This window comes from Mycteria americana, chromosome 1 (assembly GCF_035582795.1).
Source record: "Mycteria americana isolate JAX WOST 10 ecotype Jacksonville Zoo and Gardens chromosome 1, USCA_MyAme_1.0, whole genome shotgun sequence".
Lineage (NCBI taxonomy): Eukaryota > Metazoa > Chordata > Aves > Ciconiiformes > Ciconiidae > Mycteria > Mycteria americana.
Window position 1 is genome coordinate 150,495,738 of NC_134365.1, and position 20,960 is coordinate 150,516,697.

Below are 20,960 nucleotides of genomic sequence, written 5' to 3' on the forward strand. Positions count from 1 at the left end.
ATGCGAGGAAAAAAAACAGACTTCCAGAAAGAAAATATAGCTCAGGAGCCTATCATTGAAAGGAGAAACTTTGTGTTTGAATTAAGAAATGGTAACGAGTGTTCCAGCCCCAGCCTGAAAAGCGTGGTAACATGGAGCTGGGAGAGCAGTACGCACCTCTGCCTATGTCAGTCCATAGCACTGTTCACATTTGCTGTCAGATGCCTGAGAGAACTCAACACAGAGAAAACTATTAGAAAAAAAATATTACTTAATATTATGTAGCACTTTTCACCCAGCAATTTTTAAGCAATCAATATATTAAGTAATTTACCAAAACAAATAAAAACATACATAGGCATTCTGTGTGATCAGTAGCTTATGCTTTCAGAGGAAAACAATTCTACTTTATCTTTATTAGAATTAAACTTTAAGGCCTGAATTTACTATACATTATTCACTGTTACATTTTAAATCGGCAGAGAGGTAATCAATCAGGTCATTAGCTCCAAAATGCATTTAACAGTACATTTTGCTAAGTTCCCATATTAAGAAAACCACAGAAAAACGTGGAGCTGTTAACATCTTTTTATCATTGGTTAAGAACTAACAAGTTAGGGCACTGTAATTGTTGTTTTTAAAAAAAAAAAAAAAATCTGAAAAAAATCCCACCTTCCAGCTTTGCCACCCTGGACTATTCTCTTGCTAATGATGCCCAGTTAATGATTCTCCCTTATTTCAGTCTGTTGAGATCTTTCTGAAATCATTTCCAGCTACAACAGGGCTTCCTTTTTGTGGGTAGCAGCACATGTCAGCTTGGCACAGCTTTCCTTTTTCACAAGTGCAAGATGCTTCCTTGTGTTGATACAGGAAGCTATCAAAAACATACTGTGGCTGGATTTAAGAGCAGATTCCATAGCACTGGCCATCATTAGCATTTCTAGCTAGCAACATTATGCTGATCTGAAAATTAATATTTTAGGACTAATATTTAAAAAATACAGTTCACATGCTCACTGTGACAGGGCAATTCCTGTATTTCAGATACGTGGTCTCTCTCTCCCATGGCCTGCGGGATGAGATGGCAGCGCACTGATTTTTATTGCTGGTGAACTCAAACAAGAGACTGCTCTTTATGAGACACAATGCAAGCACAGGCAAATACAACGGCTGCATCCGTTCTGTTCTGTTTTTCTTTTTTTTAACGCATAAAACTGGTACACAAATTTAAGTGACATTCAAACTCCTGGCAGGTTGCCAACTCACCCCATTGAACACAAATGTTGGACATTTTTGAGTTGAGACACCATGGCAGTGAATCACGGGAAAAATCAGGGATTCATCCCATCTCCTTTAGCAGTAGGGAGGTGAATTTTCAGAGGGGGGGTAAATTTTCTGTTCTCTGAGGTACTGAACATTGAGCAAAGCTGGATATAAGAAAAAGGTAGATCTTAAATCCAAGTAACTCTAGCAGCTCTTCTATATGACATCCCACTTTCGTGGCTTCTTTATCAATCTTAACTGTTAGAAGACAAAACAAGTTAAATTGTGTGATATTGAGAGAGCATCTCATGACTTCTATATGTGCTCCCACAAATACAATTAATACTTTATTTTAAATTAATTTTCCTTAAAATTTCCTTCAGTTTCATATTTCTTCTATGCTCCATTTGCATCTGGTGTTCTCAGATAACTTACATAGCCAGGAGTTAAATAGTATTTTGAAAATAAAAAGTAGAATTAGGAGGTTCAACAGACCAGTAGTAAGTACAGTAAACACTTGACAAAAATACAAAGACAACTGGGCTCTGGAACCAGTCTCTTTTTTAACACCTCTAAAGCTTCTGTCTAATTAGGTTCATTTTGTGACAAACAAAAATGGGATTAGATCAGCATTACTGTTATTATAGCAGCCACATGACAGAACGTAGATGATTTTACTCGTCAAGGATTTAATCAATTTTCAGTCCTGTACTGGCCTCTCATTTTCAAAGCTCATGGGATACTACATGCCTCTCTCATGAGCGTGAATCATCAAGTTCACCCACATGTCAGTTAACCTACGGTGAAATTGCCATCTTTATAAACACTTCGCAACATTTAAAAAATGGCATTCTGTCTGGGAGAGGGAGGGAAAGATCATAGCCCATTCATTCTCCCTCTTTTTTCCTGGAGGGAAGAGGGGAGAAGTGGAATTCTGTATTTCAGATATCAGAGACTTCATTCCTAACAGATTGCAACGTCACATATTGAAAACATGGTCAGTAAACAACAACTGTAAGCCCCTACTTGTTCATATGACAAATATTTCACTGAAAAATGGAGCAACATCAAAAAGCTAGAAAACAAATGGTCATTCTCAGCTCTGTCAGTGCTGCAGCTGGTATTCACGCAGGTTTAGCTTAATCCATGAGACACTTCTTCAGAGCTTATCCTAAGTGTCAGTTAAGCAAGAAATCTGGCTCCCGATAACCAAAGAGTTTAAAATCGCCTTCAAACCGTGCATAGAGGCGTCTTATGTCTCTCTTGCTAATTCCCGAAAAATACCGTTCTACTTTTGTTTTGTTGTACACTGTTATGCCTGGTGGAATCGTGGGGTATGATACCAGATGGTCTATGCCAGCTGCTTTCAAGATATACGGAGCATCGTCCTCCAGGGTTTCATGGTGTCCAATCACACTATACGTGATTTCACAGGGCGCACAAAGTTCCACATACGTTACCCAATGAATGATGTGGTCACCAAACTGAACATCCAGCCATCGGTGGTTAGGGTCACCCAGATAGCGCACAAAATCCTCAAACTGCAGCCCTTTGGTCTCTGTGCGATTCTTTCTATATTTACGAATGATGCCAGGAGCAATTTCATGCCGGTACCAAGGTTCGAATCGAGGATTGTGCACAAACTTGTCTTTAAATGCAGAAATAAGTCTTTCAAATGGATCTCTAACAATAAAAAACTTGAAGTATAAATTCAGTCTAAACAGAAGAAGGAAAAAAAAATTAAGGGAAGTGTTTAGCAAAGTGTTTCAAGTGTGTTTAGCAAAGACTTACAAAATGTACATGAACTCCGACCACAGACACAGCAATATGAATCTTACACCACTTGCATAGCCTATCAATATTATAATCAATAGGACTAGAAATACAATTTCTGGGTTTTTTACTACAGTTTTTGTATACAGTACAAAGCGGAAATAGTTCATCCTAGTTTTCACATTTTATTCAAACTGGAGGAGCTTAGTTTATCTCAATCCATATAAACAGGAGACAAAAGATGCTGAAAAGATGCTGAAAGCTCCAAGTCAAAGATATTTTTAATGCCATGTAATCAAGCTCAAGAAGCAAAATACAGAAAGCCATGGAAAAAGTGGCTTGGTGCAGCTAAACGTATAGAGGGCTGCATTTTTCACTGGCAGGTAGTTAGACAAATCACTGCTTAAGTAAAAAAAAACAAAACTGGTAGTTTAGTTGATGTTTTGTCATGCTTTCAATAATGGCCGAGAACATTATTTTCATGAGACCAGTTTTCAACAGAATTTCACATTTTGTTGTGATACCACTGAACTGTAATATTCTGAAGTCAGAGATTATCTGTAGGAGGAGTAAATTGAAAACAAAGTTTATTTCAGTAAATAGCTGAGAAAGGAGATTTAGACCCCAACCCCCACTGAAACAAGTAGATGGACTGTTTCCGGCCTCAACAGGCACTTGGATCAGCCTTCAGGTTCTCCTGACTTACTCCTAACCAGGCAAGGCTAGAGGTCAGCAAACTAGATCAACAGATCCACACCATCCCTCTCTCTACACCTAAAGTCTCTGATAATTTATTTCAGAATTCCCAACCAAACCCATGTTATGCATCTCCAGCACAACTTCTGTGGTAGGCTGACTGCAACAACCCAAATCATAATGGCATTCAACCTCAAATACCCTAGCTATGGCTTATCCCCCAGGTGAAGAGTTACTTTCTATGCAGGGCTGTTCACAGTGAGGGAGAACGGACCCACGTTCTCATGGTGACAGAGTATTTTCACTTGCACACTATCAACACAATTAAGTGACCCCATTTCCACAAGCACTTGCACTGCCGAATGCAACAAACCTTGGACTGAGCTCTACTGATGGCTGAAGGGGCCGACTCCTCAGAATGGCTTAATACACACAAAAACCATGCAAGCACAAGCTTACAAGTGTCCGCTGTCATCTTATGTCCTGTTCTCTCCATGCTGCCACCCCTTACAGGGATTATATATGGCATAGGCTCTAATAAAGATGAGAGCAGACACAGTCAAAACTCTAGCCAAAGTAATTTAGAAGGCTCTACTGCAGTGAAGTATTTTTTCTGCTCTGAGAAGAACCAGAAGCACCCAAACAGGAAGACAAAGTGGTTCAGCTGAATGGACAATACTCTCAGCCTAAGGAGCACTAACGTTTTAAACTTACCCAGTTCAATCCCAATAAGTAAATCCGCCTGCAATGACAATCTTACATGTAGGCAGTAAGATTTACTATACAAGGCATCGGGGTTGACCTTCCAACTAGACCTTCTCTTCTGAAGGTCAACTATGTAACAACCAGGTATGCACAGAACTACAGAAAGTCTATATCCAGAGAGAGTTGGTTGGCTCACCTAACTATATCACCAATTACACTGGTGTTCTCGTTCAAAGCCAGGAGGAAGGTAGTCACAGCAACATCTGTGAGGATAGCAGAATAGTGCCATAGTACAAGCGCTGGAACAGAAAACCTGTTGTCCTCAATTCCAGATGTAGACTTCAACTGCACTTGATTGTCCATAACACCAAAACCCTCCCACACCCCTGGGAAGCCACCTCTTACCGTTTTTTAATTTCAGAGTCGCTGAAGGAGGACAAGCGTGGAAGGCCATTCTTCTCATGATCATGTACAATATTTTCTGGGATCTCTTCTATGGAAGAAAATGCTCCTAGACAAATCAAAAAGAGAGAGCAAGTGAATCTTTGAAGGAGGGCGGGGGGGGGAAGCGAGCACAAGCAAGCATGTGTGCATTTGGCTGACAGCTTTTTGGGTTATCTTTCTCTTTTCTGTATTTTTAGCATTTACAGTTACTATGTTTAAAACTGTTAAATGATGAGAGATTCTGACTGCGAAGCTGAAAACTGTTAAAATTCTTTAGGGTATGTGACATCAAGGTCCAAGATCAAATGGCCTCAAAACTCTCAGAAAAGCACATTACGCAAATTTCATCAGCAATTATGTCTAAGCCTGTAACTCGTCACCTCAGTGTCCCCATTCTCTTTCCCTCTGCCCACACATACAAATGGAGGAAGACTGAGGATTAACTCCAAAGAAGGAACCAGCTTTTTGGCTGAGTTTCTACCACCAACAAAAAGTAAATGCTGTGGGCTGCTTTTGGAACTGCTTCAACACAAAAGCACTTTGCTGTCAGGATCCATGAAGTTATTTTAATGACTATGCTGTGCTGGAACAAAAATTCCAATCATACAATACTACACAGATTAAAAAGCGCTAAAATTAACAATAAAAAGCTTCCAGATATTCATTTTTGCAAGCACATAAGCTGACAAGAAAAATAATGTCACTAAATTCTGATGCATTTATTTTAAGATCCTGATGCTGGAAGTTTTTATGACCTTGAGAAATATCTCACGTGGGCCCCTTGGACTTCAGGAGTAAGCCTTCGCACAACAGCATCACTTCAGAGTACCAACCTCCCAACAAGACCAGGGTGCTACAAAACAAGCTCTTTAGGTGAAAGCCTTTATGGCCTTCTCTGTGCCACAACTGCAGTGAATAATTCACACCACTCAGCTTCTCAGTTTTCTAACTTTTTTTTTTTAGGTGGTGGCGGTTTTATTTTATTAATTTCAGTTTTCTACTTATATTCTTGGGTACTCTAGGTGAATTACATGTGGGCAACAGATGTCAGATTAGACAGCCTCAGAAACTGAAACCTTGCATTCATCCAGAGCAGAGATTCAGTACAAGCAGTAGCAGAGTTAGCTCCCCCACAGTGCCACAGCTGCATTTCTCCATCCTGAACCTCCAAATACCACTTAGGTATTTGGACGTAAAGTATTCCCCCTCAAGTATCAGTCCTGCCTGCTGAAACTACCCAAAGAGGAGAAAGTTAGGTCAGCTGCAGCGGTGATCTTCAGCAGCAGATACTAGTACGCTGGCAGCTCAAGGCAGAAGAGACCAGTGTTCATACAGCAACAATTTTCTATCGTTATCCAACATGCCAGAACTAGAAAGCTCAAGGTGAAAGTTTCCCTGCTGGTAAGACAGGAGTCATCCTCCACTCAACGCAGCCAATACATCCCTGCCTGTCCTGAGCTATTCTTTGCATGTTATCTCTGTGAAATTCTGATAAGAGCAGGTACTTGTAATGCACTCGTATAGTTTCATATTTAGTACTTTCTTCGAGTGCAGCTTTCATAGGTATTTAAGACACATACCCATACCTACGTACATGCATATTTTTCCTGGATTTTCAGCTCCCATCCATATACCAAAGTTGAAATTAATATTCAAGTTTTTAAAGACATACTCCTTGCTACAAAAGTTTTGCTGAGGGACACAGCTCCTTTGCCAATTTGTGACTTTCCTTCCAGCGTGCAAACTAGCTTACATAAAGAAAACATAAAAACACAAGTACAGAGCTGGTTGTTCGCAGGGCGCTTCTAACAAGAAAGCTGGGTTTACAATGTTCAGGTTTTGCCCACATCTTGGTAGGCTACGCCACCTGCAAAACCACAGAAGGGCTTCAACTGACCTGACTATATGCAGCAAATTCACAGCCCTGGTGCCCATACAGGCAAGAGGGTCTCATGCCAAACAAAGGTGTGTTATGCTAAATACGATCAAGTTAAGCTTATGTGTGCAGGTAGTGGTACAACAGAAAACTCTGAGGAAATGAGTTATTTTTATTGGCATACCAGGCTACTAGAAGAGGATGGTAGGCTACATATAGACAGGCAGTGTTCACCTTGTAGATCGTCATTCAAACACACTAGTCCCTTTACTCCTTCTTTTACAGTCTTTTATGACATACCTTTGTTGACCAGACCATGGCCTTAAGTACCTCAGAATCTTCATAACTCCTATGGTGGCTCACTGATAGCACACACACAAGATTTCAGCAGTACAGACCAATGGCAGCTGCTGAGTTTTAACTAGCTTTCTTCATGGCTAAAAGACCCTTGTTGAAAGTCAGTGGCCTCAAGTTAGAAATTTTCTATTATTGTTTCTTAGGGAATTGTGATACCTTGTAATTTACTTGTTTCAAATTCTATAAATTAGCGCCACCCCTTCAAAGATAACAAATCTACCTACCGCGTGCATATGGGTACTCTTTCATGACTCAAATCACTTTTGAGCCAAGTAATCAGAATATTTATTTTCACAGAAAGAACAGGTGTATTTTCTTTAAAAGAGATGTTTTGAAAGGACTAGAAGCAACTGTGAAGAATGAAAGACTGAAATTAAGTATCAGTGTACAGAAAAGCAGAAAGAATCCATTTTTGTGTTGTCCCAGTTGGACCAATTCTGTTCTTTCCTCCTCCTCAAAGAAACCCACACACCCATAGCAGAGTAGATACCATTCAAAACGATCAAGACTTTTTTCCACTGAGTGTTGCCCACTTTTGGCGTCTGACAAAACAGGATCTTGTGCTTGTCACACACAAATATTCGGTCCAAGACGAATTTGGAAACTGCAGTGTGAGAGAGATTTCTCAATGCAGTGTCTCTGCAGACATTCCTGAGAAGCTCAAGTCTTTCCATATGAACGAGAGGTTGGCGGATCAGATTTCCAGAAAAACCTTTTCCAGTTGGCTTTATGAAATGCAGAGGGGAAAGAAAAAACAGAAGTACAAGAATTTAGTTTTCAGATCAAGTTCTAAGGTATAAAAAAACCCAAACTGTGCATCCTAATGACTCCCAGATTCACAATTAAAAGATTGCTATGTATTAACTAAAGGAGCAGCACACAGTTTCCTTCCTGTGCTGCTGCTGTACACATTGGTTCAACTCTTAAGTCATTATGTAGCAGTAGACAGTAGTAAGAGCTTTTCCATACAACAATTTAAGTCCGCTGCAGAGAGGCAGGGTCTTATCTGTGTGGATATAACATGCCTTGACCAAATATTGGAACTCCCACAAAGCTTCAACAGCAAGTAAGAAAGCTTCTGAGGGTTGGGACAGGAATTTCAACAGAAATTAAGCTTTAATCTCTGAGAAGATGGGGCTTAGGGATGCTGACCCATCTGGCTGGGAAAGAAGAATTCAGGATAAAAGTTCTGTGTTGTTTTCTAGCAGCTGTAGGCATTCAGTGTTTCCATTTATCCAAGCTGCAATAAAATTAAGTGGACAAAAATTCACACAATGAGCATCAGCGCTTACTGTGGCAAATGTGAGAAGTTGGCAGGATTCCTCTCCCCAAAAATGGATGAACTGTTTGATACGTCTCATTTTTCTGAGACTAAGACAGGAACCATGACCATCTCTGCCTCACGATTAGTAGGGAAGAGAGGAAAAAGGAGCTTGTCTGATTAACAGGTAATGGGAAATTTTAAATTTCTACTGACAAATCTTCCCCCTTCCACTAATTGATTTACACAGTTGGCAATCCCCAATATCAATACAGACTAGGGGATGTACTGATTGACAGCAGCCCTGCAGAGAAGGACTTGGGGATACTGATGAATGAAAAATCAGATATGTGCCGGCAATGTGCGCTCACAGCCCAGAAAGCCGAGCAAACCCTGGGCTGCATAAAAAAAGCATGGCCAGCAGGTCGAGGGAAGCGATTCTGCCCCTCTGCTCCGCTCTGGTGAGACCCCACCTGGAGTACCGCATCCAGCCCTGGGGTCCTCAGCACAGGAAGGACATGGACCTGTTGGAGTGGGTCCAGAGGAGGGCCACAAAAATTATCACAGGGCTGGAACACCTCTCCTATGAAGAAAGGTTGAGAGAGTTGGGGTTGTTCAGCCTGGAGAAGAGAAGGCTCTGGGGAGACCTTACTGCAGCCTTTCAATGCTTACAGAGTCTTATAAGCCAGACAGAGAAAGACTTTACCAGGGCCTGTAGTGACAGGACAAGGGCTAATGTTTTTAAACTAGAAGAGGGTAGGTTTAGATTAGATATTAGGAAGAAATTCTTTACAATGAGGGTGGTGAGACACTCGACCAGGTTGCCCAGAGAAGCTGTGGATGCCCCACCCCTGGAAGTATTCAAGGTCAAGTTGGATGGGGCTTTGAGCAACCTGGTCTAGTGAAATATGTCCCTGCCCATGGCAGGGGGGTTGCACTAGATGATCTTCCAAGGTACCTTCCAACCCAAACCATTCTATGATTCAATGATTTTAGCCAGTGTCCAACCTACACATGAAAAAGGAATGATTTCACTTTTTGTCCCAATCCTCCATAAGAAAAAAAAAAATCTCATTCTGCTTTTTCTGTTTGTTACTCTTCTCCAATATCCACTGGTCAGAATGTAATCTGAACAGCCTGACAGATTGCTTATCTGTCAAAACAATTCCTTTTGCATACAACCAGGATTAATATTATTGTTCTGCGTTTCATGCTGTTGGGAAGTCAAAAGGGAATAGTTTTAGATGCAGAAACCTTATTATCCTTTTCCATACAAGTAAAGGAAGATATTAAAACTCACTACATAGATCTGCCAGCCTTCCGCTGAACAAAGTGTTTCTCCCAAGTATTTTGAGGATAACTTAAATTTCAGATTTTTTACACATGAAAACAAAAAGTGTCATGTTTATACAGAAACCTACTTTCCATGCTGCTTCACAAAAATACTCTAAACATAAGGTGACTTATGTAACTAATGGAAAAAAAAATTGGCCTTAACCCACTGTGCAACTAGTCTCAAATTCACATTTGCATTAGGGATTTTCAGTTTCCCTGTAAATTAGCAGGTACCACATTTTTTCTGCTTTATTGCTGAAAGCACAGAACTATGCATCTAAAGGATCAACTGGTATTGAATACTGTTCATGTTCTACTTCAGAAAAACACTGAGATGTGAAGCACAAAGAGCACAAAACATGAAAAAGAAATGGAGACTGATAAAAAGAATCAGAGAGACTGGGCAGAGAACTAAGAGAATAGACAAGACACAGGCTTGCCCTCAGGAACCACGAACCTGATAGCTTTGCCAAGGCAGAATACAAGTAATCCAAAACTGGGCCATTATAATAAAAGGCTAGCAAAAATGACTGTCCTGACTTGATAAAGGAGTACTGTAATGATTTTCTCCTAGAAATGGAAGCACATTAAGTTGAATCATTCAGATGAAACAAGACAGCAGGTTACCGTAACAAACTAGCTTTGTGAAGCTAAAATTAATTCTGTTGGCTTTATCTAAATAGAACAGTCTGAATAAATAATTCCTGACTAGCGATTCCTTTTAACAACAGGAAGGCCTTCCTTAATATCTTATTTTCTCCCACTCTTTTAATACATGTAACCCTTTTCTCAATAGTATGCACCTGGAATTCTTCAGGCCAATGTTTTTCCTCTGGCACATGTACCTCCTCCACTTTTGTCACAGCTGTCAGTATCAATGGCTCTTGCTTGGCACCATAGCCTAAAGAAGGGAGAGAGATAAGAGCATTACAGAAGGTGGGGGAGAAGGCAACTATTTCAGCTTTACAACTAACACAACTGAACATCACTTTCTGTATTAAGCTTACAAAACATTTGGATTTGTTTCCAAATGGGAAGGTACTAGACAAGACATGAGACAGACTATGAATATTTTAAAGGATGTACTATATGAGAATTTCAGATGCAACTTCAGTTGAGTTTTATCAAAGAAACATGTCCATTATCTTTTATTTTGGTCTTTTTTAAACAAACTGTGCAAAGAGACATAGAAATCATAAATCCAAATATCACAACTGGTAGACAATTGAGTATAACTATATGGACTTGCCGGTATGAGATTTTTATTTTTCAATAAACTTCCCAAAGCATGTCCAAATAAAAAGCTTAATCTATCAGGTTTCTCCCTCCCCTCATATTAGTAGATAGGTTTCTTCTGTTGTAAACTCTCAGACATTACCAGAAGAAAAGTGTCATTAAGGACACCTTTTTTTTTTTTTTTTGGTTCTCTAAGTAAACACCTCTAACCAGCAATAAATACAAGATTCCCTCTTCCTTTATTACTGGACCGATGGCCTTCCCTAGAGACTGTCACAACAAAGGAACAAACTCAGCTGATACTTGTGTTCTTTTTTAATGATTTTAGGGCAGCTAATAGTTTGAGACCAAATTAAAGTATGTAAGGGAAGAACCCCTTGCATCTTTTGCAATTTGTATGCTACAGGAAAATGGAAAAATAACACAAGGCTGTATCTTTACTTTACATGGTGTGGAAAGATCAAAAATACTTTGAAGCAGCTTTCCCTAACCACAAAACAAAAAGAACATGATTTCTCCCCGAAAATTTATTTCCATCCACATTGGACTACTTTTCCCTTCATATAGTTTCTTCTACAAATAATCTTTCCTCATCTGCATCCACAGTGGCTTACTGTTTTATGGTCGAGAAAATGTGTGTACTGCCATATCCTTTTCTTAAGGGAGTACTCTGCTCTGCCTATGCTGGATTTTAACAAAGGGCATGCATGGAAAAGCAAGTTAAAACTGAAAACAATGTAAGCATCCAAGCAATCAGCTACAGTAAATATTGCTGTGCACAGACTTACTTCACAATATCCTTTTGTAAAACCAAGGTAATCTGGCCCAGTGCAAGAGCAGTTAAACTATCCTTCCTTATCACCGGGTAAAAGCACGCCTGCAGATGCTACTAGAGATGATGGACAGAAACTTACCCCTTCTCATTAAGAAGTTCCTATTGCTCATGCACCAAAGACATCAATAAAAGACTTAAACAAAAGAACATTGGTTCATTGAGTATCTGCTGGTTTTGTTCTAGCTGCTAAGTAGACACATCCAAATAAGGAAAATTTCTGAACAAATCATATTTTATTAAGTCTAGAAGAGCTCCTCCAGGACTGGCCATCCTGTTGGGACTTTCTCCAAAACTCTGTTGGTATATTCAAATTACTTCGCTTCATTAGTCCCAGTACAAACACTGGTATCTCCAACACATACATACATTTAACCACAGTCATGCCTTTGCAAGACTGGAGCTTAAGAAATTACACAACCTTCTGCTCAGAGGACTATTCAAAGTAGAAGGAAGATTCAGCATAGACAAAAAAAAAGGAAAAAAAAGGAAAATTGGAAAGCCAAGATAATAAAAAGCAAGTAAATGCAAAGGGTGTACTTTAGTAATTTTTTTTCTAAACTACATTTTAATCCTCCTGACAAATTCTGGTGGAAAGAACCACTCAAAGAATACCTGAGCTGGGAAACAAGAGTTGGCATAGAATGAAATACTGGAAGATTTAACTACCTAACATAAGATCAGCTTATGTGCAGATGTAGTAGGGCTCAAAAACAGCTGGGACCAAGGAAAGCTAAGTTAGCCTACAGTTCTCATCTGTAAGACTTGCTGAATAAATCTCCACACAGAAGTATGCTATTTAAAAAGGTACACCCAATATATTTATCCACTATCAAGTCATTAATACAAATGGCACTAGTGATGTCAGTGCTTCAAAAGTCACACATTTTTTGTATATCTTAGGAAGATGCAGAATTACAGATCTCTTAGCACTGTAAGTCATGTCATCAACTTCAACCTAAACTCTCTGTAGGATGGCTTTGTAACAGTAGCTCCTCAGCAGACAGAAAACTGTAACACACTATGTGGTGTCATCAAATGGCTTAAATTCCTCATCAGCTTATTACCATCTGGGCTACTTAAGCTAAGCAAAAGCCTATAAGCTGTTTGTAAATCAAATAGCAGAAGATAAAACTGAATGCAAGAAGCAGGGCAGAGGTGGCTAGGCTAAGTGCATTGCAAATGAAATCAAACTTTCCACAAGTTTTACATAATACTGCAGCCACAGGACAAGCAGTCACAAGCAGACAGAAACTAGTATCATGTGAAACAAACTCTGTAATGCCTTGTGAATTCCTTTGTCTTTAAGCAGGTAATTGTGCTCCATTGTTTTGCACTAGATCAAGATACTGAAACTGAGTCTATTTGAAAAAGCAGGCCTCACAAGAGAGTACTGCCAAACATGATCCCCTGTTCTTGACCATCAAAAAAAGACATGACATTAGTTTTGCAGACTTCTACCAAGAAAAGCAGAAACTGAGTATCAGCACTGTCACTTCTAGAAATTTAGTTGTTCTCTTCTCAATCCTACTGAAAAAGTGATAACATGCTGAGAACTACTTTGCACAGAAAGAGTATTTGTGTGAAGCACTATTCAATTTTCTGTTTCACATCCAACATTAAAGTTGAACTTACCATCTGGGTCTTTAAAAGTCAATGTGATAAACTTGCTAGCAACCATGAACATGAATATCACCCAAAAGCATGCAGCTAGCAGCAGCCACTGGTGGTGCATGTTGTCAGACATGAGCCATATAAAGTTGTTGCTTCCTGTTTGAAAGATTAAAGATTGACACATTAATTATTTTTGTTCCAGTTTAGACAAATATGTTCCATAACCAAAATGACAAAACTCTAATACATATGTGTGTCATAAAACACAGCAGTAGATTTCACTTCTTACTTTTTGTCCTTTTGGCTGTTTTTTTTAACCAATGTTAAGGCTGAGGCAATGTAACTGCCAGCTGCTACCAAAGGGAGGCTTCACTCCTTCACCCTCACGTACACATTCCCAGTCCCCTCCTTGTGCCGGCAATTGCACTGTCTGTCTGACTGCTCAGGGAGACGGACCAGCAAAACCCCCAATTTTTTTAAACTGTGGTTTATTTTTCGATTTATCTTTGCAAGATGGCTTATTGTAGGAAAGGAAGGGAGAATGAAGAAAGCTCCCCGCTCGGTGGTAGCTAGTCAGCAGATCAACCAAGCTTCACATCAGCATTACCAGTATTCTTAGTTATCCCAAGTCAGCTCATGACATGTAACACGGACTCCTCCCCTGCCTAGCCTACATGAACTACAGGCTGGAAGCTACCGAGCCGGAACACTAAGCTTAACCTGACAAAATACTTTAATATATTAATGTCACTTTTTATCTAGTCACTTTTATTGCCAGCAAAGTATCAACCATAGGTTCTAGAAGATTTTTTTATTTCCATCATGCTAAGCACTACCCACATAAATAGTAAAAAAGGTTTCCTTGCAGCAGTGCCTACTACCTGTAGCTGCATCCCTGCAGGTAAGCCTTAAAGACAGGACTTCCCCAGGACTGCAGGAAGGGTTACCCAAACAATTGAGACCGCAGATTTAATGTGCAAAGAAACCACAGGTAGTGGCTGAATCCAAGCAGAGTGAGGATGAGGATACTGCCCAGTATTACAAACACATGGCGTCTGCCCAACCTCGCAGTTTGCGAGTTTGCTGGAGTGCTCCGAGCACTTCTTAGCTTGATTTTAGAAAGTGTAATCCTAACAAATTATTTTTTATGGTTAAAAGTTAAGATGCAATATAAGGAAAACAATTACAAAATAGATTTAAGTTCCCAGCCATTAAAGGAAATGTGTAATTTTAAGCTACATCTTTCGCTGAATTTCCAGCTTCTGATGGGCAATGCACCCAGGGAAGCACTGGGGCTGACACCGAGTATCTGTGAAAACCCCACTGCAAAATTTAAGCTTCCGTAACTTTAAAAAAAAACAGCAAAAACCTAACAGCAAACATCACTGCCTACCTACCAAAACCTGAGACTCCTCAGGCTTGAATATTTATCTTGCAAAAATAAAGTGCCATTGTCTCAGTTGCTGCTGGCGAGATAAGACGCCTGAGGGCCTGAACTCAGGTGCTGGAAAGTTCAAACATAAGTGAATGTTTCCTTTTGAGGATACATATAACATAACTTCAGAACACTTAAAGAGGACTTAACACAAAAATCTCATACAATGAGATCCTCTCAACAATCCTGTGAGGTTTGTGCTTGTAGCCTCAGGAAGAACAACAACAAAAAAAACCCAAAACCCCCACATAATTAGCAATAGGATCAAACTCAGTCCTAAAGTAGCCACATGCAACTTCAATGAGAGTCACGTCTGCATGGTTTGTGATCACACTTTCCAATACAGCCACTTGAGTGAATTGCCAGGGAATGAGACATATGCCCTCATTCCCAGCTAAGATGCTAAAAACATCCTAGTTAATACTTCTAAGCAAATTTTGTATTAAGTGTTGCAGTCATATACCAGTATTCCACCTTTGTCGCTCCCACAAAGCTTCAATAACAGAAGTGAGCCTGGTTTTGACATTGTTTCAGCATGTCCACCTCCGACATCAGTACTACTGCTACAGGTGCTGATCGCTTTTCCAACTAGCTTTTGCCTTCCAGCAATGCAAATGTTTCCAGGAAGGGCTCTCACTGTAGCTGACAGAAATGAAACATCTTCAGGGTATGTCAAATGCCTGTGCAGGCAGACAAGCAGCTCAAAACAGATTTGGGACCCTAAGGACGTATGTGAAATGGGCGAGAGGAGGAAAAGAACAGAGTATCTCCAATTAAAAAAACAGAATTCATAATTTTTAGCTAGGATGGTAGTGTTCAGGCCTATTTTTATTTTCTCAGTGCAGTATTTTTCAGTTTGGCTTCTGAGAAGTCCTTTTTCCCCTTCTTTTATGATTTCACTTTTAAGTACTTCTCCTAAAAACACTGCATTTAGGTAAAAAGATGCATCAACTGTCTTTCAGACAATGACAGGTGCTGTGACCTCCATAAGGATGATGTTTGTCATCTCCCATTTTCTGCTGTAATTCCCTAGCTGCCAACTGAGCATGTAATGTCCAAGACACATTATTCTTCAACATTGAAAACTGTTGGCCAGGAAGGGCAAATAATACGGTGTGAATTCTAGAGCACTGACCTCTTTCCAGCTAAGTAGTTCAAAAGTTATTCTCATCCTACCATTGCACTACTGCAAAACTTGCCCTAAGAGTCATGCTGAAAACCACCAGGTCTCAAAGGGCCTCATTTTTCAGTCTGCCACAACACCTACCATCTCCCATTTAAAGCACTGAAATTTATCACCTTTGCTTTCAGACATCACAATAATTTGGAAAAATTTCCAAACTCTCACAAATGAGAAAAATGCAAAATAGATGTCAGGACACAAAACGTAGCAACGATATTTTTCCTTTTTGGGTACCTCTGCTAAAACCATGAGAACCATTCAACATTCAAAATACAATTTAACCTGTCTTCAAGGTAGCAGACCAACAGAAGCTTGCAGAGAACATTCTGCAGGAGGAAAACCTCTTGCTAACCATCAGCTGTGGGCTTTTCAGAGACATGATGAATGGTCTGGACCAGATCCTTCTGTCTAACCCAGTACATTTGTTCTACATAAAGAATGACAGAAATGGCCTCCAACATTCGTAGCATCCCTGCTAGTCTGCCTGCTTTTATAATGGTGATGGATGCACACCATTCAGTGAGGATTATTGATCTATATCCGCTTATGTAATTTATGTATTGGATTTCTAAGAAGTTGTGTTAAATGACATGGGGAAAGCAGTTTCCATGTGCTCTGACCTGAAAAGCAGTTGGCGCACACAGGACCCTGCTGCCAGATCCTGTGCTCTAGGGATAGGGGAACATTTCAGCCAAAGACACCTACGAGCAGTACACTACTTACCTCAAGGACCGGACTCTGAGACCAGAAAGGGGACAGAATTGCACACATCCCTAACAACAACCACTATGAATCCCTTCAATACGTTGAAGCTGAGAGGAAAACATTAAGCAGTTTTGTCTACTCCTTTTTTTTATGCGCACAGCAAATCTGCAACCATACTCATCGATGTAAGAGTCTTGTCAGAGGGTTTATAACATAATTACAATGGCTGGCACTCTTACTCACTTCTAGCATCCTAAACAAAACTGCATCTCTATCAGCAGCTCGTTACCTATCTCAAGAAAGAGGACTGTTCAAAATTATATATAGGAGTAATTCAACCATTATGCTCACTTAAATGCAATGACCAGTAACGTTTTTAAAATAATGCATTTATGTTGCTTCCCTTTCTCTAGCTTCTTTAATATTTTTATCATTTTCACATAGGGTAGTTGTGCTTTCTGTTACATCTCCCCTCTTGCTGCATTTCTGTTGCCTCTCCTGTTACTTATTTTCTAGTGAATACGTGTACTAGCTTCTGTTTTTTCTCTTTAGTAGTTTCCTTCAGCTTCCAAATGTGTCTTTTACTTCTTCTTGCCTAGAACATTTTTTCTTTACAAGCAGAAAAAACAAGCAAGCTGCTGAAGGTTTAGTCTGTTTTCTCACAATCACAACGCAGGGATTTTTCAAATTGCTCCTCCTCGCTCTTATTGCAATTCTACACTTTTTAGGAGCCCAAGATCCCACAACCCCCTCTCTCCATCCATTCCCCTGTCCTTCCCTCCCTGGGCTACTTACCCCAAAGACAAACGGTCACATAACCGTCAGATCAGCCAGATGCCAGTTTTGCATGAGCAAAAATGGGATCACAAACACACACACAAACATGAACCAAAGATCAGGACACAAAGCGTGGCAGGCTTGACCCATGGCCTGCGAGTAACGTTACCTGGAAAAACCACTCGTACTTTGGGGAAGACTGCTGTTCTTCATGTGAATGACAGGACAAAGCGTAGAAGATTTAAACAACATTAAAACTCAGTGCACGGCCCCTGCTCTGCAGCTTATGCTGCTTGGATAGGGGCTCCTTGGCAGGATAGTCCCTGCACGCATCGTGAATGACAGCGGCACGCCAGTAGTCTCAAGCTACCAACTGCTTGCCCATCAGCACATGACTAATGATGTAATTTGAAATGGAACTGGTAATGAAGGCCAAACAACAGCTTGCTAGGATACCTCATCCATTTTCATCAAGGCCTCCTTTGTGTTATCTTAAAGTTAAGAGATCTGGACAATTTATTACACTTTAAAAAAAAAAATTGATAAAATCTATCACACACTCCTTTGCTAAGTTGTGTGCTGCTGCCAAATGTTATAATGTACATTATAGCAGGTATTTCTGAAAGCTGGTTCTTTCTTAAGGCTGTCCTCCACCCCGACGGCATCAACAGGCCTATCGTCTCTGCTACCGCTGGAGAGCAGAGTCCTCCCTGAGCACGCACAATTCACCTGTCAGCAGGAAGAAAACCAACTACCGGAGCAGCATCCCCTGCACCTCAGCCGGGGCCGGCTCAGCGGGCGCCAGCTCCACGGCCCCCAGGCCGGGAACGGGACCCTGCCTCCCCTCCCCGCACAGCCGTGCCCCGTTTGACAGACAGCAGGGCCAACTCCACAGGGCACCCCACGCTCTTCACAGCTGGGAACGGCAGCTCTTTCCCCAGCATCGGGGCTTCCCGGGGGCTCCATTCGCTGCCCAAGGAGGGGGATAAAGACAGAGGGGTCCCCGCCGGGAAGACGGGACACGGCCGCGATCTGACCGGCACGGGATGAGCCGAGGCAAAGCTCACCCACGGCCCACAAGCCGGGCTCCGGGCGCACGGACCCGGGCTAAACAGGCGTAAACTTTTCCCGTTCCCGAGAAGGAAGCAGGGCGGGCTTCCCCTCACCCCCGGCAGGTAGAAACAACAGACGCCCGCAGCGCCCGGTGGCATCCCCGCCCGCCCGGCCGCAGGAGCCTCCCCCCGGCGCTGCCGGCCGCCAGGCCTCCCCCGCAGCCCCGGCCCGGCCCCGCCCCGGGGTGCCGGGCCTCCCTCGCAGCGCCCCCTCCCCGGCTTACCGGCCCTCCAGCGCCGCTCCCCGCAGCCTCGGGCCCCCGCAGCGGGGCGCCGCTCCTGCCGGGGGGCCTGCCTCACTCAGCGGCGCGGCCGGCCCGCTCAGGCGGCCCCGGCTGCTGCTTGCTGCATTCCCCTCCGCCCGGCTGCGGGCGGCGGCGGCAACGGCGGCGCCTCCCCGCCCCCGCTCAGCCCCTGCTGCCGCCACCCGGCCCTGCCGCCGCCGCCGCCGCCGCCTCCTCCATTTCCTCTCGCCGCGGGCAGGCCTCGGCCTTGGCCGCGCCCCCAGCCCCGCCGCCGGGAAGGAGAGGAAGGTGAAGGCCGCCGCGGGGACGGCTCGGCTCCGCTCCGAGGAGACGCAGCGCCGCGCCGGCCGCCCGGAGGCGGGAGGGAGGAAGGGAGGGACGGAGAGCGGGCTGCGGTCCCCGCCTCGCCCCGCCTCGCCCCGCCCCGGCGGGAGCGGGGCGCCTCAGCCCGCGGGCCGGGCGCGACCCCCGGCGAGGAGGGCGGCGCTGCTTCTGGTCGGCTTCAGCCCTTGCCTCGTCGCCCGGCCCCGCCGCAGGCCCCGGCCCCGGCCCCGGCCCCGGCCCCGGCCCCGGCCCCGGCCTCCTGGCCGCGGCCCCCCGCGGCTTCCAGTTTTCGCAGGGTGGCTGGTGCTTTTTTGGCGAGGCCCACAGCCAGCGCTCAGCTGGGCTCACGTATATGCACGTATATACGTGTGTTTCTTTTACTGTTAAAAATATCTTTAATAGGTCCCTAACGCTCGTATTTCAAAAAAAGAAGGCTGAAAATGCGACTTTTGTGCACCTGCTGGACTCCAGTAGCCACAAATCCCATCAAAACCAGGTGCTGGTGCTGGGTCTATTTTTATTTAACAGCTATTTCAGCAACTCCTTTTGGGGACGTATCGCAGTGTGTAGCTGTAGGGACGTGTTACAGTGCTGAGGTGGCGGTTCCTAAACTCTGCAGAAATGCAGCTCAAATGGCGGAGCAGAGCCCTCTGGATGGTGCCTGGAGGAAGGGGCAACAGCGGAGCGAAGCCACCCCGTTTCAAAGCTCGTCGAACACTGAGGCACTGGGGACACATCTTCCAGTATGAAATCAGGTGATACGGAATGCAAAGGACGGGCTTTATCACCTGACCCCAAAAGATGTGCTCCCGTTGCCTGACCCAGCACCAAAACTGTCCTGTAGTATGTCCTCTTGTGTCTGGCCACCAGCATTGATTTGCCTGCTGGGAACTGGTAAATTGAGTGGGGGGCACAGGGAAATCCCATCTTTCAGGCGAAGAATCAGAACAAACAGCATCCTACAGGCAGTCTTGTTGATCAGTCCAAACTAGTCATACAGGCATGAGAAGCCTCAGCCTTCATCTCTTCTTCCATCTCTGCATCTTCTTCCCAAGTACGTTCTGTCCTTGGAAAGACCCACACAAACAGGATAATTTTGAGCACGGTGATGGGAGAGGTAGGAGTCCCAAAATCCACACAAGGAAGAAAACATGACTGAGAAATCTAAGTGGATTTTTAGGCTTTGGGCAATGATCCCTGAATCCCAGGCCAGGTGGTCTGATGTCCACGCTACGCAGGGTTGGCCCCCTCTGCAGTAGACTGTTGCAGTTTGTGCTACACAGCACTTCACCCTGGTTTTCCTATGAGGTCTTGTGTGGAGATCATAAGACAAAATTGCCAATTATGGGATTGTGTGAATAAGTAAATACCTAAATAACACCCAGCCCCTTGAAGCTGATTTGCCACGGAAGACTTGAACCCTAATAAAGTCATGCCCTAAACCCTAATATAAAGTCTGTAAGGAGCACAGGAAAGCTTGCTGCAGGATCAGGGCCAACAGTTCAAGACACGACAAATTCAGAAGAGACAGAATTGTAGTAGGAGTTTCTGTCTGTCTTTATGCGTTTGGTTACCAATTAATGAAAATAATCCAATGGAAGTAGAGTTTAAAATGCTTTCACAGCTAAAAAATATGTTGTAAATTTATTAGAGTCCAAATCAAAACTGATACAAGCAAGTTTAAACTAGTGCCTCTTCGAGAACAAGGAAGAAGAAACATAGGTTAGAACAGGCAACCTTAACTTAAATACTCACCTTGTGTACTTCCCAGCCTCTCATTTCATAGTCTGCCTCACTGTATGGAGCCT

The 20,960-nt window shown here is 42.8% G+C and overlaps 1 protein-coding gene across 1 annotated transcript; it reads right to left on the reverse strand.

Moving 5' to 3' along the window:
- Positions 1–631: 631 nt before the first annotated feature.
- On the reverse strand, positions 632–19,196 carry CHST10 (carbohydrate sulfotransferase 10). The gene is made up of 6 exons (XM_075524208.1): positions 18,808–19,196; positions 13,393–13,527; positions 10,493–10,590; positions 7,584–7,818; positions 4,822–4,927; positions 632–2,958 (listed from the first exon to the last, which is right to left on the reverse strand). The coding sequence occupies exons 2-6, from the start codon at positions 13,502–13,504 to the stop codon at positions 2,421–2,423; spliced, it is 1,089 nt and encodes a 362-aa protein (XP_075380323.1). The 5' UTR covers positions 13,505–13,527; positions 18,808–19,196; the 3' UTR covers positions 632–2,420.
- Between the last annotated feature and the right edge of the window lie 1,764 nt (positions 19,197–20,960).